The following is a 20965-nucleotide window of genomic DNA, read 5'->3' as shown; positions in this document are numbered from 1 at the left end:
CCCTCTCCCTCTGCCTCTGCCTCTGCCTCTCCCTCTGCCTCTCCCTCTCCCTCTCCCTCTCCCTCTCCCTCTCCCTCTCCCTCTGCCTCTCCCTCTCCCTCTCCCTCTCCCTCTCCCTCTCCCTCTGCCTCTCCCTCTCCCTCTCCCTCTGCCTCTCCCTCTGCCTCTCCCTCTCCCTCTCCCTCTCCCTCTCCCTCTCCCTCTGCCTCTCCCTCTCCCTCTCCCTCTCCCTCTCCCTCTCCCTCTGCCTCTCCCTCTCCCTCTCCCTCTGCCTCTCCCTCTGCCTCTCCCTCTGCCTCTCCCTCTGCCTCTCCCTCTCCCTCTCCCTCTCCCTCTCCCTCTCCCTCTCCCTCTCCCTCTCCCTCTCCCTCTCCCTCTCCCTCCCCTCTCCCTCTCCCTCTCCCTCTCCCTCCCCTCTCCCTCTCCCTCTCCTCTCCCTCTCCCTCTCCCTCTCCTCTCCCTCTCCCTCTCCTCTCCCTCTCCTCTCCCTCTCCCTCTCCCTCTCCTCTCCCTCTCCCTCTCCTCTCCCTCTCCCTCTCCTCTCCCTCTCCCTCTCCCTCTCCCTCTCCCTCTCCCTCTCCCTCTCCTCTCCCTCTCCCTCTCCTCTCCCTCTCCTCTCCCTCTCCCTCTCCCTCTCCCTCTCCCTCTCCTCTCCCTCTCCCTCTCCCTCTCCTCTCCCTCTCCCTCTCCCTCTCCCTCTCCCTCTCCCTCTCCCTCTCCCTCTCCCTCTCCCTCTCCCTCTCCCTCTCCCTCTCCCTCTCCCTCTCCTCTCCCTCTCCTCTCCCTCTCCTCTCCCTCTCCCTCTCCCTCTCCCTCTCCCTCTCCCTCTCCTCTCCCTCTCCCTCTCCCTCTCCCTCTCCTCTCCCTCTCCCTCTCCCTCTCCCTCTCCCTCTCCCTCTCCCTCTCCCTCTCCCTCTCCCTCTCCCTCTCCCTCTCCCTCTCCCTCTCCTCTCCCTCTCCCTCTCCTCTCCCTCTCCCTCTCCCTCTCCCTCTCCCTCTCCCTCTCCCTCTCCCTCTCCCTCCCCTCTCCCTCTCCCTCTCCCTCTCCCTCTCCCTCCCCTCTCCCTCTCCCTCTCCCTCTCCCTCTCCTCTCCCTCTCCCTCTCCCTCTCCTCTCCCTCTCCCTCTCCTCTCCCTCTCCTCTCCCTCTCCCTCTCCCTCTCCTCTCCCTCTCCCTCTCCTCTCCCTCTCCCTCTCCTCTCCCTCTCCTCTCCCTCTCCCTCTCCCTCTCCCTCTCCCTCTCCCTCTCCCTCTCCTCTCCCTCTCCCTCTCCTCTCCCTCTCCTCTCCCTCTCCCTCTCCCTCTCCCTCTCCTCTCCCTCTCCCTCTCCCTCTCCCTCTCCCTCTCCCTCTCCCTCTCCCTCTCCCTCTCCCTCTCCCTCTCCCTCTCCCTCTCCCTCTCCCTCTCCCTCTCCCTCTCCCTCTCCCTCTCCCTCTCCTCTCCCTCTCCTCTCCCTCTCCCTCTCCCTCTCCCTCTCCCTCTCCCTCTCCCTCTCCCTCTCCCTCTCCCTCTCCCTCTCCCTCTCCTCTCCCTCTCCCTCTCCCTCTCCCTCTCCCTCTCCCTCTCCCTCTCCCTCTCCCTCTCCCTCTCCCTCTCCCTCTCCCTCTCCCTCTCCTCTCCCTCTCCCTCTCCTCTCCCTCTCCCTCTCCCTCTCCCTCTCCCTCTCCCTCTCCCTCTCCCTCTCCCTCTCCCTCTTTCATTCTCTATTTCCCTCTTCAGTTTCAGTTTTTCTCTCTGTGCAAAATAAATAAATAAATAAATAAATAAATAAATATTTTAAAGTCTTTTTAAAAAAGCTGATAGTTCACCATCTACAGGTGTACTAGATTCCCAGGTTTTTAAAGATGGTTACAAAACTTCTAAAAATGGTTTGAAAATACAATTCATAGTGCGAAAACATGGTTAAAATGTCATGATAGCACCATTTGATGCTTACAGTTGCACAATAATGCTTTAAATCACGACTAAATCTGAGCTCTTTAGAGGCCTCGTTTAAATGTGGCATCTTCAGCTTGATCACAGGGCATGACTTTGTGAAGCTCATATTCAGCCGCATAACCTGTTTACTAATCAGTTCCAGTGTTATTTATATAACAACATGGAAGCCTTGGGGTATTCACAGTCTCCCTTGTCTGTTTCTCTTCCTTGATGGTGAGCTCTTTAAGGTCATCACCTCTTTATGCTTTCAGCACCCAGCATGCCAACAAAGTACAGAGTTGACACTTAGGAATTATTGGCTGGATGGGTAATGAACACACACACGTTCGATTATAGGCTGCCCCAAACTTCAGAACTATTCTAAATCACTGAATCATCACATTAGGATATGTAGTCCATTTTCTCATAAAGCTATTATGTAAAAGGTAAATTGCCCCACAAAAGTTGAAATTAATTTCCAGTGATTGCATGCCAGTGCAAGTAATAACATCACAGTGCTTGGACAGAGGCTTGACTCAGCTTGAACTCTCATCCCAGGCAGAGGATGGTTCTGTGGTCATGTTTGAATCCTTCAATAATAGGAATTCTACATGTAAATCATTTGTGCAACTATTAGACATGTGACTTTCCTGGGCCATTCCCACCACCTGTCCCATTAATGCTTCTGAGGGACTTTAGAAATCCCTTAGTGTGTAACTGTACTTTTCATGGTTTATTCCAGCCTTGTCTGGGCCAACAGTTCTTCAAGTGTGATTCCCTAGTGAACAGGCTCAGTGTCACGTGAGAACTAGGTAGAAATGCATATTGGGGCCACCAGATTGCTTCCCTGCTAAAGTGCACCTATTACCATGATCAAGGACCTGGACTCACACCCTGAGCAACCACAAGGGTGCACCTGGAGTGGGGGGAAAGTGGCAGAATGGTACTGAGGTATTCCCCTCAGCCCCCCAGTCTCTCTCTTTACCTCTATCTCTCACCTTCTATCCAGAGGAAAAAGAAAAAAAATGACCACCAGAAATGGTGGGGTCTCCGGACCATCTTTTTCATATAGAAAGACAGACAGGGAGAAAGACACTACTCCTCCTAGAGCTTTCTTCAGTGCGCTGGGGACTGGGCTGCAAGCAATGGTTATGTTTTCACCTCAAATCCCCTTCCGTTTCCTGCAGTGTGCAGGGCGTTGTCATTGTCATTCCCACCTCGGGAAACTGCATGAGGAGCTATCTGCTCCTTGATCCCTGGTAGCCCTTCACATGTTTGTATTTCCTTTCCTTTCTATGAATAAACAGCCCCAGTTCCTCCAATTGATCCTGTTTATGTGATCCCTTTTCCAGACACCATTCTAATGAAAGGTCATCCTGGTTTGAATTCAGCCTCCAAGAGCCAAGCACAACTATTCAGATGATATCTGCCTTAGTGGTAGGACAGAAATTGTATTGGGTCTGTGCTGTAGACATTAAGTATAAATGATTCTCACACAGAACTTCACAAATCCCTTAGAATGTAACTGTGCTTTTCAGTTTATTCCAGTTGCTAGAACAGTGCTTAACATGTAAGAATTCATATGAATTCATGGCATGTATTCAAATAGGTATTTTTAAAATTTAGGATTAGGTGGAAGGGGAGATGAGAGAGAGAGAGAGCTAAGGATGCTAAGGTAAGTAGTCTCACTGAGTGACTTCCTAACATCGCCTCATGATTGTTAAGCCCATTCAGCAAGTAGATGTTCAGAAGATTGTTTGGTGAGAGTGGACTGCTCCGTACCCTTCTAGCTGCAGTGAGGCTGAATGGACTGCATGGATGGAGGCACCGTCTGGAGTGGCTGTGTGCCTTTCTACTCCTGGAAAGTGCAGTGGCTGTTTTATGTCTTAGTCTGAAACCAAGTCTTGCTAGTAAAGTGAGAAGTTGAATACACAATTTCTGAGATCTTTTTCTTTGCAGTAAGATGAGTTTGGTATCAAACCTAGTGCTCTCATACCTTGTTTTCAAGAACAAGTAAGACTTTAGTTTCTAGACTGTCTCAGGAAATGTACTAGATCATTTAGGTTCAAACTTTAACAACATTGAGTACATACATCCTAGTGTGTAACTCTGTAGAGGGACAGGAGTAAGCTCTAGACTATGACATGATGTCAGATTACTTGTTAAGATGAGTCATGTTGGAAAAACATACTGGGGTGCTGAGCAGTGGTGCACTCAGTTGAGTGCACATGTTACAATACATAAGGACCCAGGTTTGAATCCCAATCTCCACTTGCAGGTGGGAAGCTTCATGAGCAGTGAAGCAAAGCTGCAGATGTCTCTCCCTTCTATCTCCATCTTCCCTTTTGATTTCTTTCTGTCTCTATTCAATAGATAAAGTATATATATAATGCATTAGGAGGTGTGCACTCAGTATTGTCAAACTGATACTATCTTGTTGGAAATGAGACACAAGAACTCCAGGCTTGATGCCAGTCTAATTCATCTAACATTTACTGAATTCCATGGTTTTGATCACAGCCATGGTTTTCAAGATGGCAGAACTTCCTTGTGTTGTCTGTTCAGATTGGATTTGGTCCCTGTCCTGGGTACTGTAGGAATCCTTCTTGATAGCTGATAGCACTTTCAGACTTCACTAGCAAAATTCAAGCCATCTTCAGTCTGGCTGCATTTTAAAGCACATAGGGAGTGATGGACTCTTGTAGTACTCATGATATTGTTCAATGTAACCTTGCATCCTCTCTGCCAGAAATGGCAAGAAGTCATATGAGCACGAATAGTTGTGTTTCAGTGGGAATAACTTAAAATTCAGTAATATGAATAACACCAGTCTTAGACCTGAACGTATTCTCGTCTTTGTGTTAAACACTAGAAATCTTAACCCCAAACCTAGGGCCCGTCTCTAAAATGTGACCTGGTGCCAGGACCACTTTTACTCTATTGTTCTGATCTCCTCTCGACCCTTTGTGTCATTTGCATTTCTTCTTTAACTTCTTTTTACCTTGTAGCATTGAGTGAAACTAATGCTGCAAGAAGAGTAAATTATTTTACCACAGAGTGTTACAGGCCAGCGGGAATTTCTTTACCATTCTTTTTCTCTTTTAGGTCTCTTATCAATGTTTCTAGGAAGCCACTGTCCTGTTAATGTTGAGGAGGTTTTAAGGTTGCAGCTAGCAGAATAGCATCCAACTATGAAAAATACAACACACACACACACACACACACACACACCACCCTTTCCCCTCAGATTTTCTTCTTTGAAGTGGTGGTTTGAGGGTGCTTTTCTGTTCAGTTTCACTCATTAGAAAGAATTCTGTATGCCAGGCCATGAGCTGAGGGAAGACTGAAAAATGACTAACATTTCCTATTTCACCCATGAGCGATTTGGGTGAAATGAGATTTGAAAAGGTGAAAAGGTGTAGGGTTGAAGTTAGAGCACACAAGGCCACTGCAGGATTTACCCTAAATGTAACTAAACACCACAACATTTTCTTATAAAGTTCCAGTAGATTATTTTGAAAATGTTTACTGAATTACTTTTATTTCCTTTCCTTTTTTTAAAAAAATCTGTTACTATCTTTTTAATTTATTGGATAGAGACAGCCAGAAATTGAGAGGAAGGGGGAGAGAGACAGGGAGACACCTGCAGCACTATTTCACCACTTGTGAAGCTTTCTCCCTGCGGGGCTTGAACTCAGGTCCTTGCACACTGTAATGTGTGTGCTACCCAGGTGTGCCACTGCCCAGCCTCCCCTTTTATTTTCCATGTAGGTGCAGCCCAGAAGTAAACCTTAAAACCTGAACATGCAGGTTCTAGTCAGTGAAATTCTAACCATTAATAGAAGAGTCAGAATGATTGACAAAGTAATCCAATTTAAACAAGTCACACCAGTAGATACCCACCAAACATTTCTCAGAAATTCAGAAAGCCTGTAGAAAACTGTTTGTTTTTGTTTTTTAAATTACCGCGGGATTATCACAGGGGCTCAGTATTGGCACTAGGAATTTGCCACGCTTGGCAGCCATTTTTTCCTTTTTAAAATTTTTTTAAAATTTTTAAATTTTTCCCTTCTGTTGCCCTTGTTGTTTTTATTGTTGTTGTTGATGTCGTTGTTGGATAGGAAAGAGACAAATGGAGAGACGAGGGAAAGACAGAGAGGGGGAGAGAAAGATAGACACCTGCGGACCTGCTTCACCACTTGTGAAGCGACCCCCCTGCAGGTGGGGAGCTGGGGGCTCCAACCGGGATCCTTCCGCTGGTCCTTGCACTTCGTGCGCTTAACCTGCAGCACTACCACCCAACCCCCCATTGTTATTTCAGATGCAGCACTGGGGAAAGAAACCCAGAGATTTGCACACTCATGATCCTGTTGATGAGCCTCACTGGGCCACGTTTTTATTCATTCTTCATTTGAGAGAGGGAAAGAAGGAAACGGGGGAGATATCTCAGCACCATTCCTTCAGTGGAGCTCGCTATGTGCTGTTTGGACATGACACTCCCTTGTGGAGCTGGGGCGCAAACCCTGGGCCTTGCACATAGTAAGTGCATGCTCTACCAGGTAAACTACCTCTCTGCCCCGTAGCTCTAGAAAGTAGTCATTTTGGATGGCAGGGCCCAGATTGTGTTCACTGCTTCCACTTTGACACTGAAGATGGGGTCTAGTTCATAGTAGGCCCTGTGGATTTTATTGATGGGTTTTGTATACAAAATTGTGGTTACGGTGAATCCTTGTTAAGAAGGTGCTTATAGGCAAGTCAAGGAATAGGATATAAACAAATGAGAAGAATGAGTGTTAGGAGAAAAAAGCAAATATGACAAGTGAGCAGTATAGGGAGCAAGGGCCATGCCCAACTCCAGGTGAAGCCTTTGAAGCCTGATAAGCAGAGAAGGTCTGACAGAAGATCGTCTTGGACTGAAAGCCAGACAATGAGTAGGGTTTGAGTGGGCAGGAAAAGAAGCCTGTTTCAGGTTCATCCTGCTCTCCAAGAAAAGGACTTATTTCAGTCCACTTGGAAGGGCTCATTCTTTAGGGATGTAACCCATCTTCTGCCAGCATTGCATCTCCACAATGTTAGGAAGACTTTGGACCAGAGAAGTTTCTGGGTGATTCTAATGTTCGTGATCCCTGAACCACACTTCAAATAGCAAGGCTGTAGGGCTGGGGAACTAGTGTTAGCGGTAGGTAGTGCAACAGATTCCCATGCCTAAGGCACTAAAAAGATTCTAGAGTCAATCCCCAGAGCCACCACCATAGCCCGAGATGAGCCACTGCTGAAAATAAAGAATAACAAAAACAAAACCATCAAGGGTGTAGCACTCTCTTGAACAATAGTGATGGGATGGACTTTATATGTTTCATTGTAGGTTTTTAGAATTAGAAAGGAGCCTGAAGATAATTAAACGCTCCATTTCTCTTTCTTTGCCGTGGGAAAAAAAAAGAAAATTTATAACCTGATAAATACAAAACAACAACAAATCTGTAACACCAAGCTTTGTGCTAGTGTGTGTGTCCCCGTCCCTTCTTGTTAAAAGAGAGAAAGTTAAATAGAGCTAAAATACATACCTTTTGGCTGATGTACCTGCTGTTCACAGGAATATATAACATCATCTGTGCTGGGGAAAGATGATTTATTAATTCAGAAATAAGCACAGGGGCCAGGGTGATGGTGTTCCTGGTTGAGTGCACACATTACAGTGCACAAGGATCTGGGTTCAAGACCCTGGTCCCCACCTATAAGGGGAAAGAAAGCTTTACAAGTGGTGAAGCAGTGATGCAGGTGTTTCTCTGTCTCTTCCCCTCTGTCTCTCCCTTCCCTCTCTAATTCTGTCTCTATTCAATAAATAAAAATTAAAATAATAATAATAAGCACAGTACCTACTGTGTGTGTGTGTGTGTGTGTGTGTGTGTGTGTGTGTGAGATGTTGTCTTGAAAAACATCCCCTCTCTCCCAACGTCCTTACTTTAAAAAAAATATTCTCTAGTTTTAGCTACTTGTGGTCAGGCAGGTCCATGCAATGTCACCATGTAAGTCACCCCCCCTTTTTTTTTCCAGAACTAGAAGTGGGGGCTGGAAGTACCAGGCTAAGGTGAGGGGGGTATCCTTTTAATTCTTGTTGGATTACAACAGACTCTCTAGAATTAAAGAGGAAAGAACAAAATTTGTGTTGGCAGAAACTCAGAGTTTGGAGAATGTGTGACAAGTCCTTCTGAGGAATCTCCTTGGACTTTGAACCAAAGAAATAGCTCCATCCTGATGACAAAGACCACAGACCTGTAAATGGATAAAATGGTCAGTGGAGGTGGTGAAATATGGAACCCTCTTTGACCAGCTAGCCACCTATCTCCTATGACTGCATACACAATCATGCCGTCATCATAATGTTTCTGCATATGTGGTATATTCCCACTTTCGCTCCTCATAAAGATGCATAATTTTCAAGGCAACGGGGCAATTTGGAGCAGGGTCAATTGCAAACGTTACTATGGCTTCAAACTCTCCGATCTCTATTTGCAGAGCATGATGGTGGGAAAGCTTCATAAGTAGTGTTCTCCTCCTCTCCTTATCTCTCTCCCCTTCTCTTCCTTTCTAGCTCCCCCCCCCAAAAAAAAAGGAAGGAAGTGGAGAAGGAAGGAAAAGTGGCACCTGGGAGCAGTGGATTCCTTGTATAGATACTGAACTCCAGCAAAAATGTTGGTGACAAAACAAACAAACAAAAAAAGCATATTTTTTCCTGGAAAACTTAATATGTACAGAGTATTAAGTCATGCTAATTCTACTTGTATTAAGCCAGATCTTTACTGATTTTTGAAGCTTTTTTGAAGCCTACTGTATAGCCAGAGCTAGTTAGACATGCTTCCCAACTTATATGTTGCCTAGTTGCCAATAAAGCCTGTCTTTTCTGTTCTGCAATTCTGGGATGGCGAATCAAACCAAACTGAAATAAGGTCTAGGGTCCCATTGGAGTGGGAGCTGCAGGTTCTAGCTGGCACCCAGTTCCTCTCACAGCACTCTGCACTGGTGGCCCAGGATCCTGGGAGGTAGAGGGTCACAGAGAAGCTGGTGTCACAAAGAACAGGATGGGTTGGCTGTGCTACAGGTATCTCTCTCTCTCTTTCCCTCTCTATCTCCTCCCTCAATTTCTCTCTGTCCTATCAAATAAAAAGAAAGGTGTGTGTGTGAGTGAGAGGGAAAAGGTTGTTAAGAGTGGTGGATTCATCATGCAGGCACCAAGCCTTAGAAATAACCCTGGTGACAATTAAAAAAAAAACAAACTATCACCTGGGTTGGTGAGGTAGCTTACCTGGTAGGGTGCCTGCAGGACCCAGGTTCCAGTCCCCGGCACACCACATTGGAGTACCATGGCACTGAGGGAGGTTCGTGCTGTGGTATCTCTCTTTTTTTTTGAGACTTTTATTTACTTATTGATAGAGACAGAGCGAAATTGAGAAGGGAGGGGAGAGATTGAGAGGAGAGAAACAGAGAGACACCCTTGTGAAGCTTTCCTCCTGCAGGTGGGGACCAGCGGCTTGAACCTGGGTCCTTGCCCTCTGTAATGTGTGTGCTTAACTAGGTGCGCCACCCCACCCCCTCCCCCAGAAGGTTTTTTTTTTTTTTTTTTTTTGCCTCCAGGGTTATTGCTGGCGCTCAGTACCTGCACTATGAATCCACTGCTCCTGGAGGCCATTTTTTTTTCCTTTTTGGTGTCCTTGTTGTGGTTATTATTGTTGCTGTTGATGTCATTTGTTGTTGGATAGGACAGAGAGAAATGGAGAGAGGAGAGGAAAACAGAGAGGGGGAGAGGAAAACAGAGAGGGGGAGAGAAAGATAGACATCTGCAGACCTGCTTCACTGCCTGTGAAGCGACTTCCCTGCAGGTAGGGAGCCGGAAGCTCGAACCAGGCTCCTTCCACTGGTCCTTGTGCTTTGCGCCACCTGACCTGCTGCACTACTGCCTGACCCCCCAGAAGGCTTTCCAGAACAGTGAGATCACACATGTTCAAGGCCCCAGAGACACCTGCTCCCCACCCAGCCACCAGTAAAATCTACCACTGGCAGTAACTTTCCCAGTTTGGAGCTTGGTTCTGTGGATTAATCAAACACACCAGGAGTAGCAGGACACATTTTCCTTGTAAAATGGATGCGGCTCCACACAGTCTTCTGGTCTGTTCCAATTCCTCTTCCCCATGCCCAGTGCGGGGGTGAGGGTGGGACAGTTTGGCTCTGACTGTGCTGGTGGGCACTTGCTCTCTGCTTTGGGATCAGGGGTGGGGTTCAACCCTCCTGTGCTCCCAGCTGTAAAGCACATTTGGCTCTGGGGGTTGGCAGTACCAAGGGAGGGAGAGGTGTGGATTTCCACATGGAGGTGGAAACTAAGTGGGAGTGAGAATGAGGACATGCCTGCCTCCCCACCCCTGACCTTATGTTACCCCGAGGGGGGGTATTTTTAATATTTGATATTTGCCACAGTGAACCTGCAGCCGTGCATGTTGCCTTTTAAGATCAGAGCTGCGGTTTGATACTTGACCTGTGCCTTCTACATGTGATTATAGATGGAGTGGTGTGTGTGTGTGTGTGTGTGTGTGTGTGTGTATGTGTGTTGTTCACATATTTTAGTATGGCTTTTTCCAAAACACTGATTTCAACCTCCTCATTTTTTTCCCCCTTCTACGTTAGACATAATAAACATTTGGTGAAGTATTGTTTCCAGAGACTGTCTGAGTTGGCAAGGAGTGGGTTCACCCCCTAGTCAGTTTTTCCTCTTAAGACTTCCTTTGAAATAAAACTATACAGTGCTGTAACTGTAGGGTGAGTCTCTTTCAGTCAAAATATGAAGAGGAGGTGATTAGTTATAAAATCCACGCATGGTTCATTGGAATGCTGGGTATTGGCAGTTTTTGTATGTCATGAAAATACTTTAATACAAGACATAGCCTCGTTTGAGAAATCAATTATGCTATTAAAATTTTTTAAGGATAAGTATTGGGATATCTAAAATTATTATTTAATTTGAGGGAGCTCATGTTTTTAAATATATGTGAAATAACTCACTTGAAAACTTTATTAAATTGAGAAAAACAATAGTTTTTGCCAAAATTGAGAAAACAGTTTTTACTGGTGTAAAATCAATCGGGTATTATATATATATATATATATATTATATTTATTTTTTATTTATTTTTTCCCTTTTGTTGCCCTTGTTGTTTTATTGTTGTAGTTATTATTGTTGTTGTTGTTCTTGGATAGGACAGAGAGAAATGGAGAGAGGGAGGGGAAGATAGAGAGGAGGAGAGAAAGATAGACACCTGCAGACCTGCTTCACCGCCTGTGAAGTGACTCCCCTGCAGGTGGGGAGCCGGGGTTTGTACCGGGATCCTTATGCCGCTCTTTGTGCTTTGCGCCACCTGCGCTTAGCCCATTGTACTACAGCCCAACTCCCGGGTATTATATTTTTAAATGCTTTTTTAAAAAAAGAATTTGGGGCAGGGGAGGGGTAGACAGCATAATGGTTATACAAAGAGACTCTCTCATGCCTGAGGCTTTAAAGCCCCAGATTCAGTCCCCTGCACCACCAGCAATGCTCTGATGATGCTGATAATAATAATAATAGTAATGATACTAATAAAAATATATTGCCACTAGAGTTACCACTGGGTTTATGCTTTTAAGATAAATCCACTGCTCCTGATGACCATTCCCTCCCTTTTATTTTTTAGGACAGAGAGAAACTGGGGGGGAGGGTGGTAGAGAGGGAGAGAACAAGAGAAAATATAAACATCTATAGTACTATTTTATTATTAATGAATCTTCTTTCTGCAGTTGGAGACTTCAGGCTTGAACCCTGGTCCTTGGGCATGGTAACACATGTGCTTAACTGGTACTCCCCACTCCCCATATTGCATTTTGAAGTTAAAATTTCATTAGCAGAAAATATAATGGAGGTAAATAAGACTGTGCTTTTAAATAATGTAAAGAGAAGGTCAGGGAGATAGCCCAGTGCTAGAGCACAAGGTCTGCATGCCCAAGGCCCCAGGTTCAATTCTCTGCACTGCCTTTTGCCCAGACTGAGCAGTGATCTGGTGCCTCCATGTCATTCTCATAGAAATGAAAAATGAAAATATTTTCAAAAGTGTAAACAGAATAGAAACATACATAAGCACTACTAACAGCACTACTAAGATTTTGCTGTACTTCCTCTCAGACTTTTTTCCTGTGCATACACACACACACACACACACACACACACACACACGTTGACCTGTATTTATATTTTGGTTTAGTTTTCACTGTTCTATTTCATTAGGCCATTGAACTTTCCTTAAGGATTTGTGTAAAGCTCTCAGTGATGTGAATGGATGGGCTTTGTCCTTTTTAGCTGAAATACTTATATGTGACTCAGTGGTGAATGTTTTAATCCATAGGTAAAAAAACAAAACAAACAAACAAAAAAACTCATGTATTCACTTTAAAAAAATCAGTAAACACCTACGTTAAAATTATAGATTCAAGTTCAGCCGACAGTGTTGGGTGACCCTCTGATCATACAGATTGAGCACAGCAAATCACTAAGTTATTTCTCAGTAAGTACTGCTCAAATGACTTAGGATCTTTCAATTACATGGTAAATAAGCAGACCATACTCAAAAAAGCATTAGATGATGCGTCTGTTTTGGAGAAACTGTACTAAGTACTCTCCTAATGAACTCCTTGAATGGACTACTTCATAATCTCTTGCAACATTGAGACAAAATGTTGAATTTGTTTAATATGACTTTTTTTTTCCTGCAATGACCAAAGACACCCAGTATTGCCAGGCAAATGCCAGATTTATTATTATTATTATTATTATGAAAGTAATGAATAGCTTTATTTTCACTAGAGAGAGAAACCAGGGCACTTCTCAGTTCTGGCATATGGTGGTGCCAGGAATTGAACTTGGGCCCCTGGGGCCTTAGGCATAGAGAATCTGTCACATTACCATTGCCTTGTTCCCTGACCCAGTGGATAATGATTTTCATAAAATCTCTGACATTTAATAGTGTTTTTACTCTGTATCTGATGCTATTCTAAGTTAATTCCATGAACTCATTCAGCTCTTAAAGCAGAATAAGGCACTGGGGTCAAGCCATTATACACATAGGGTGACTAAAGTTCTCAAGGCACATTCTCAGGGTTGGAAATAAGTGTCAGATTTTTGATGACTGAGTCATTTATTCAAGATTGAGCCTCAGTTTAGTTAGGACTTGAGAAATACTAATAATACTAAATAATACTAAATTGTAACATTAGAAATTGTAGGGTTTTTTTTTTTCTATTTTAATATAGAGACAGTAAGACAGAAAGATAGAAAGTATAAAAATAAAAAAAGAACAGACTTAAGCTTCCTTCAATACCGTGAAGGTGCAACTAGAATTTTGATTGTATACATGGCAAAGCAGTACAGAATATTTTATAATATGGTATCTGGAAATATATATAGTTATTATCTTAATGTGGTTCTGTAACCTCATCCATACTTGCTATTACCACTTGGAGTCTTCCCTAGATTAATTTTCTCTTTTCTCTATTTTAGAGAGTGAGAGGTGAGAGAGGACAGAAATATCACTCCAGTATCCATGTTATTTTCCCCTGGTCCTGTCCATGGTACTCCTATGTGTCGTCTGTTGGAACTTGAATCCAGGGCCTTGTGCCTGGCAAGGCACGTACACTACCAAGTGAACTATCTCCTAGCCATAGGCTTTGTTTAAAACTAAACTGGGGTATGGCTGAAGCATGGGTATAAACTAGACAAAAGCAATCATGAGTGGACAGCTGCTAAAACCAAGTAATACGGGTGGAGATAGATAGCATAATGGTTATGCATAGAGGCTCTCATGCCTGAGGCTCCAAAGTCCCAGGTTCAAACCCTCCTCCCCCATCAACACCACCATAAACCAGAGCTGAGCAGTGCTCTGGTAAGAAGAAAAAAATTAAACCAAAAACAGGTAATAGGAATTTGGGCATTCATTATACTGTTCTTTTAACTTTTTATGTGTTTGAAATCTTCTATAATAACAAATTTGAAAAGAGAGAGGTGAGGGCCAGTGACATAGCTCACTTGGATAGTGTACTCTCTTGTCATGTGTGTATCCCAGGTTGGAGCCTAATCCCCACCATATTGAAGGAAGCTCCAGTGCTGTGGGATGCCTCTCTCTCTCTCCCTCGCCCTCTCGTTCTCTCTCTCTCTCTCTCTCTCTCTCTCCATTTCTGTCTCTATTTAAAAATAAAAAGAAGAGGGAGTTGGGCGGTAGCTCAGCGGGTTAAGCACACATGGCGCGAAGCTCAAGGACTGGTGTAAAGATCCTGGTTCAAGCTCCCAGCTCCCCACATGCAGGGGTGTCACTTCAGGCAACAGAAGGGAAAAATAAATAAACAAATAAATAAATATAAAAATAAAAAGAAGAAAGGAAGAGAGAGTGAGTTGATTATTGTAGCCTGTAGCGTTGTGATATTTCAACTTTTAAGTGACCAGTTCAGGCTGAGATCAGTTGCCAAGGCAAGCAACTTGAGTAAATACTGTAAAATTCACAGAAGGTCCTTACAAGATGTTGTGATTAACAAATGATCTCAGCTCTTCCTTTCAAAACTTATGTGAACTCCCAGCTTCTTGACTCTCAGTTACAGGCTGTAATTTCCAAAAATGGGACCAGCATGCTCTCTCTCCTATTCTAGCATTCCTCTCACTAATGGACTTCGACTCTCCTCCCATTAAGAGATGGGCATCTGGTACCTTGTAATCCCAGCATAGTTGACACCATAAAAGACTGGAATGCAAGGCTGACTGCCTTCTGCCTGACTCTCTTAATTTGCTTTCCCTAGAAAACCACCATCTTGCTATTATAAAAAGCCCCCCAGCAGCTTGATGGGATGCCCATGCATAGTTTCCAGTTGTAGACCTACTTCTATCCAGCTGTCAGCCTTGTGTGCCAGGCTTTGTGATGTGTATAGCCCCAAATATCAGACCATTCCCAGCCCTGGACTCTTCCCCAGCTGAGAGTCCAGATTCTGAAAGAGAGACCAGCTATTTTTTCCTGTCCCCTTTTTGAATTTTTTATAAATAAGTATTACCTTTATTTAGTGCATAGAGACAGCCAGAAATCAAGAGGGAAGGGGGTAAAAGAGAGGGAGAGAGAGAGAGAGACACTGGCAACACTGCTTCACCACTCACAAAGCTTTCCCCCTGCAGGTGGGGACCCAGGACTCACATGTGGGTCCTTTGTAACATGTAACATTGTAACGTGTGCGCTCAACCAGGTGCGCCACCACCTGGCCCACCCTTTTTTGAATTTTGAGTGAGTTGATTATTGTAGCCTGTAGCGTTGTGATATTTCAACTTTAAGTGACCAGTTCAGGCTGAGATCAGTTGCCAAGGCAAGCAACTTGAGTAAATACTGTAAAATTCACAGAAGGTCACCCATAGGACCCATGTGCTTAGTAGTGTTTTGTTGGATTCCCTGACTAAATCTGGGACAGCAGTAGAGGCTAGAACACTGAGCATATGCTATTGTGGGGTGGGCAAGGCAGTGGTGCACCTGGGTAAGCACACACATTACAATGCGCAGGGAACTGAGTTCAAGCCCCTGGTACCCCCCATCTCCATAGGCGGAAAGCATCACAAGTGGTGAAGCAGGGCAGCAGGTGTCTCTCCCTCCCCATCTCCCTTACCCCTTTCAATTTCTCTCTGATTCTATCCAAAAAATAAATAAAGTAAAACCATCGCTTTTGCGGGAAAGAGAAACCTTATTTCTCAGTGGTCCTTTCATTTTCAGAACATGTCCTCCATTGCCATAGCAACTCCTATGTGACTCTACAGGCCATGCACATAGCAATACATGTGCCCTAACCGGGGAGCTGGCACTCTGGCCTCATCAGTGTCTTAATGGAATTGTTGCCAGTGGTCTAATCTGCCTTCTGATCAAACATCATGTGAATTCTCAACTTAGTGCATAATTTTACAATCGTTCCTCAGCTAGACGAGATCTTTAGGGCTTGCAGCTAGCTCACCTGAGAAGTTGTACTCTTTGTCATGTGTGTGTGTGTGTGTGTGTGGGGCTTACGCCCCAGCACCTGGAGAAACTTTGGTGCTGTGTCTCCCTCTCTTTTTGTCTATATTTCAAATAAAAAGAAAGAAAGCCATCCTGGACATAGTGAAATCATGCACATGGGAGACCCCAGAATAGAGAAATATATATATTCTCATTTTGTTGCCTTTGTTGTTATTGTGACTGCTTCCATTGCTGTTGTTGTTGTTGGACAGGACAGAGAGAAATCGAGAGACTAGAGAGAAGGGGAAGACAGAGAGGGGGAGAGAAAGACAGACACCTGCAGACCTGCTTAACTGCCCTTGAAGCGACCCCCCTGCAGGTGGGGAGCCGGGGGCTTGAACCAGGATCCATGCACAGGTTCTTGTGCTTCGCGCCACGTGTGCATAACTCACTGTGCTACCCACCCCCCTTTATACATATTTTTAAAACATCTTAAAATTTTTTATTATCTTTATTTATTTATTGGATAGAGACAGTCAGAAGTTGAGAGGGAAAGGAGTGATAGAGAGGAAGAGACAGAGAGGCACTTGCAGCCCTGCTTCACCACTCACAAAGCTTACCCCCTACAGGTGGGGACTAGGGGCTTGAGCCTGGGTCCTTCCTTGTGCATTGTAACTTGTGCACCACCACTCAGCTCCTATGTAATATATTTTTACATTAGTATGTGTTTGCTCTGTGAAATATCTCTTAACATTGATAATAGTTTTTTGCTTGAGGGGTAAAATGAGTTAAGATTTGCCCTGTGTTCCCGACCAGTTATGATACATTATACATTAAACTTTACACTCAACCAGTTTCCTAGACAGTTACTTAAACAACATCAAATGTCGGAGTATCAGACTAACTGTTCAAAGTGCTACTTCCTTTTTGCCTCCGGGGTTATCTCTAGGGTTAGGTGCCATTACTATGACTCCACTGCTCCTGGAGGCCACTTCTCTCGTTTTATTGGATGAGATTGAGAGAGAAGAGGGGAGAGAGAAAAATAGACGTCTGCAGACCTGCTTCACAGCTCATGAAGTGGGGAGCCAGGGCTTGAACCGGATCCTTGGGCTGTCCTTGCGCTTCTTACGATGTGCACTTAACCCAGTGCACCTCTGCAGGGCTCCCAGGGTGCTACTTCCTAAATCATCAGTTATTTAATGTGGTTGTTCACCAGCACCAGCTTTTATGTATTGACACTGGAACATTGCCCACAATATGCTATACACATCGTGTCAGTGCTACGGTGTGATAAGGGATGCTGTCAATAACAGAATTTATTAGAAAATGCAGATTAAAATGCACAACGAAGGCAGTGGATTTTCTGTCACCTGGGCTATTGATTATCTAGTGAGAAGAGATCTAAAGCTTGAGGGCGATCTAGGAATGCCGGGATATTTTTTGGTCATTTTATTGTGTTGATAGTTCTGGGTGGATGTGAACTGCAAGTGGGTATTACAAGAGCAATTTCAAGGATGACTTCAGAGAAACTGAGGAAGTTCTATCATCCCAAGGCGTTTGTGCTGACTCCAAGACTCTGTGCTGAAAAATCACCTATTGTCCCTTTGCTTACCTACTACTGTGCTTAAGTCTGTAAATATCTCCCTGTGGTGCTGAGAGTTTAGACATCAGAGCACTAGGAACCTCCCAAAAGTCTGTCCCCTTTCTTGATTACACCAGAGTCTGACATCATGCCCAGGGGACTGGGAATGCATCTCCACTGTTTCCATACATTGTTTTGTCAAAAATGGTGTGTTATGTTTGAGACAGAACTGGAAACTTGACCTTCTGAACAAAAGTAGCAGCAAACCAACCCAGGAGGTTTCTGACCTGAGAGAATTGTGTGTGTGTGTGTGTGTGTGTGTGTGTGTGTGTGTGTGTGTGTGTGTGTGTGTGAGAGAGAGAGAGAGAGAGAGTGAGAGAGAGAAAGAGAGAGAGAGATGGAGAGGGAGAGGGAGAGGGAGAGAGAGAGAGAGATCACAAGTAATGCCCTGGGACTTGTGGTGAGGGAGCTGCTAACCCATCTCGGAACCATTTCACACCCACACATGGAGTATGTGTATGTGTGAGTCACTATACACACTGCCAAACTTCTTCCCCCCACCCCACCTTTACCCTCACCCTAGATGACCATCCTAGTTCCTGCCAAGTCCAGAAGACTGTCTCGTCACCTTTTTGTAGGGGGGAGGTTCAGGAAAGTTCATTTGCTTTGGTTATCTATAGTCTGCATATAAGTGAAAGCCTCCTGTCCTTGTCCTTCACCTCTTGTTTCACTTAGCATAATCACCTCTGGTTTTGCTTATTTCTAGTCCAAATGATAGCTACATTGTCATCCTTTCTGACTGTAGTTATTTTTTTTTTCCCCATGGAATGTATATCCTGTAACTTTCTTACCTAGTCATTTGTCCTTGGGTGTTTAAGTTGTTTTAAGTCCTTGCTTAGTACTCATGCCAATAAAATAGACATCTCTAGTAAACCAAACAGATGCAAAGGAGAGTAATTTTTCCCCTTTATTGGGGAAGGGGGGATTAATGGTTTATAGTGGACAGTAAAATAGAGAAGTTTGTTGGTGTGCTATACCAAAGTAAAAAAAAATTTGGGGTGGAGAGGGGGTGTTTCATGTCCTGGAACATGGGCAGAAGAGGATTGAGTGGGGGTTAAATTGTTATGTGGAAAACTGGGAAATGTTATACATGTACAGACTATTTTACTGTCAACTGTAAACCATTAATCCCCCAATAAAGATAATAATAATGAAATACAGTAGTTTGCACATGTGTAACATTTCTTAGTTTTCCGCATAACAGTCTTAGACACCTCCCCCCCAGCCCCAGGTCTTCCTCTGTCATCATGTTCCAGGACCTGAACACTGCCCCCCGCCCTCAGAGTCCTTTATTTTGCTATAACACACCAAATTCAGCCCAAGTTCTGCTTTGTCCTTACTTTGTTCTTTTTCCCTCTTGTTCTTATTTTTCATCTTCTGTCTATGAGTGGGATCATCCTATATTCACCCTAGGGAGAGTGCTTTGAGATGATCTGCCATTAGATTCTGAAAGTTAACAGAGAATCACGTCTTCAAATAGCATGTGCAGTCCTGAAGCATAGAGCATCCAGGAAACACACAGTAGGGTGATTGGGAACCTCATGATATCTGCTTTTACAAGCTTGTGTAATATTAGTGATATGACTCTTTCCTCTAAAACTACCCATTCTCCTGTGTACACCTTATTCATCATCTGGGATCACCCCTAGACTGAGGACCACACTTTGAGGAGACCTCCATGTCTGCACCTATAATATGTGGAATTATGCTCTACTTAAGAAAATATCAGAGTCCAAAGAATAGCTTACCTGGTAGGGTGTGTGCCCTGCCAAATGTGTGGCACACACACAGGAACCCCGGCCACACATGGCAGTGGCATTGTACTGAGGATGCTCTAGTGTGATGATGTCTTTCCTTTATCTGTTTCCATTTCTCTGAATAGAAAGAAGGAAAAAGCTGACCAGTGAGTGGTAGACATTGAAGAAAAAAAAAAGTCACTATGATGTTCTGTATTGTTTACTCCTATAACTTTTTTTATTTTCCATCATATATGCTAAAGTTGTTTTATAATGCCTTTTAATTATTTGCCAGAGTTTTTTTTTTTTAAATTTCTTTATGTTATGTTATTTTATTGTGTATTGCCAACAGGGTTTTGGATGAATCCACTGCTCTTGGCTGCCATTTTTTTTCTTTTCTTTTTCCCTCCTGTCCTTTATTTCATAGAGCGGAGAGAACTTGAGAGCGGAGGGGGGATAGAAAGGGAGGGAGAAAGAGACACCTGTAGCACTGCTTCACTGCTGGTGAAGCTTCCCCACTACAGGTGGATACAGTGGGCTTGTACCTGGGTCCCTGGATATCGTAACATGTGCATTCTACTGGGTGTGCCACCACCCAGTCCCGCCAAAGCTTATTTTAATACATTGTCTTCATCACATGCAACTGGATTTTGTCTCCTTTTTTATTCTGCTACAGTCAACACTTTTATTTTAATGCTATAAATTGTGTTCTACTCTATTCTATCCGTAGAATGATTTGAATTCCCTGTCTCTCCTTTCTGACTGATTTTGTGTGTGTTTATTTTCTCTAGTTACTGTATATTGAACATTTTGAGTTTTAACTCAACCAATTATGATATAGGAGTCTGGTAACATTGAGGGCTTGAAGATGATATTGAGTTAGCTTTCCCTCTTCCTAGATATTTACACTTAGCTCAGATTATTAAATACTCTGACTACATTTCAAAGTTTACACTCGAGATTATAACTGTCAGGGAAATGACCCAGTGGTAGAGCAAAGGACTTGCACAGGACCTGAGCTCCTGGATTCGATCCCCAGCACTGCCTGTGCTCAACCTGTGCTCTGACTTCTCTCTTTCTCTCTTGGAATAAATAAGCCAGATGGTGAGTGACATGCTTTGCATGTCTGGTGGTGATGCTGTGCTCTGGTGTCTTTCTCACTCTAAAATAAACAAATAAGTAACCAGGTTGGAACACCATTGCTATTGAAAATTAATCTGAACCCAGATGGGTCACAGTAAACTCTGTGTCCTAATAATGCTCTGAATAGTACCTAAAACTCCCTCCATGAACTGTCAGTGCCTTTCAGCTGGCTTGTGTTGTTTTCAATAATTGTGTTGACAATAAAATTGTCAGTCATGCCACATGATGACATTTGGATAACAGTTCAGTCCGAATAGTTGGGCCTTCTCCTTTTAAAGACGACTTCAGTTTTCCCAGAAAGCCTGTTTATCTCCACCATCTCCTCCCACTCTCCCCTCCCATCTCCCAAATCCCCCCCATCTCTCCTTACATGTCTGTTTGTCTTTCTGCCGTGTGCCACGTTTGGAAGTCTCATTAAACCAGCAGCATCTGTTCTCTTTTAGGAGAAACCCGATGCCAGCCCCACGTCACTTCAGCTGCGGTCCCAGATCGAAGTAAGCACAA

General features: G+C 44.2%; 1 protein-coding gene across 5 annotated transcripts in view; it reads left to right on the top strand.

Annotated features, from left to right (window-relative positions):
• SASH1 (SAM and SH3 domain containing 1) overlaps window positions 1-20965 on the top strand; it is a 465315-nt gene that overhangs the window by 295827 nt on the left and 148523 nt on the right. For all 5 annotated transcript variants that reach the window (XM_060205372.1, XM_060205373.1, XM_060205370.1 and 2 more), the window contains exon 3: window positions 20905-20955. In XM_060205372.1, the coding sequence (XP_060061355.1) occupies window positions 20905-20955 (51 nt within the window). The remainder of the gene's footprint in view (window positions 1-20904; window positions 20956-20965) is intronic.

The sequence above is a fragment of the Erinaceus europaeus genome, chromosome 13 (assembly GCF_950295315.1).
Source record: "Erinaceus europaeus chromosome 13, mEriEur2.1, whole genome shotgun sequence".
In the NCBI taxonomy this organism is placed as follows: domain Eukaryota; kingdom Metazoa; phylum Chordata; class Mammalia; order Eulipotyphla; family Erinaceidae; genus Erinaceus; species Erinaceus europaeus.
Note: the sequence above shows the minus strand (reverse complement) of the source record. Positions and strands in the feature narration are given on the sequence as shown.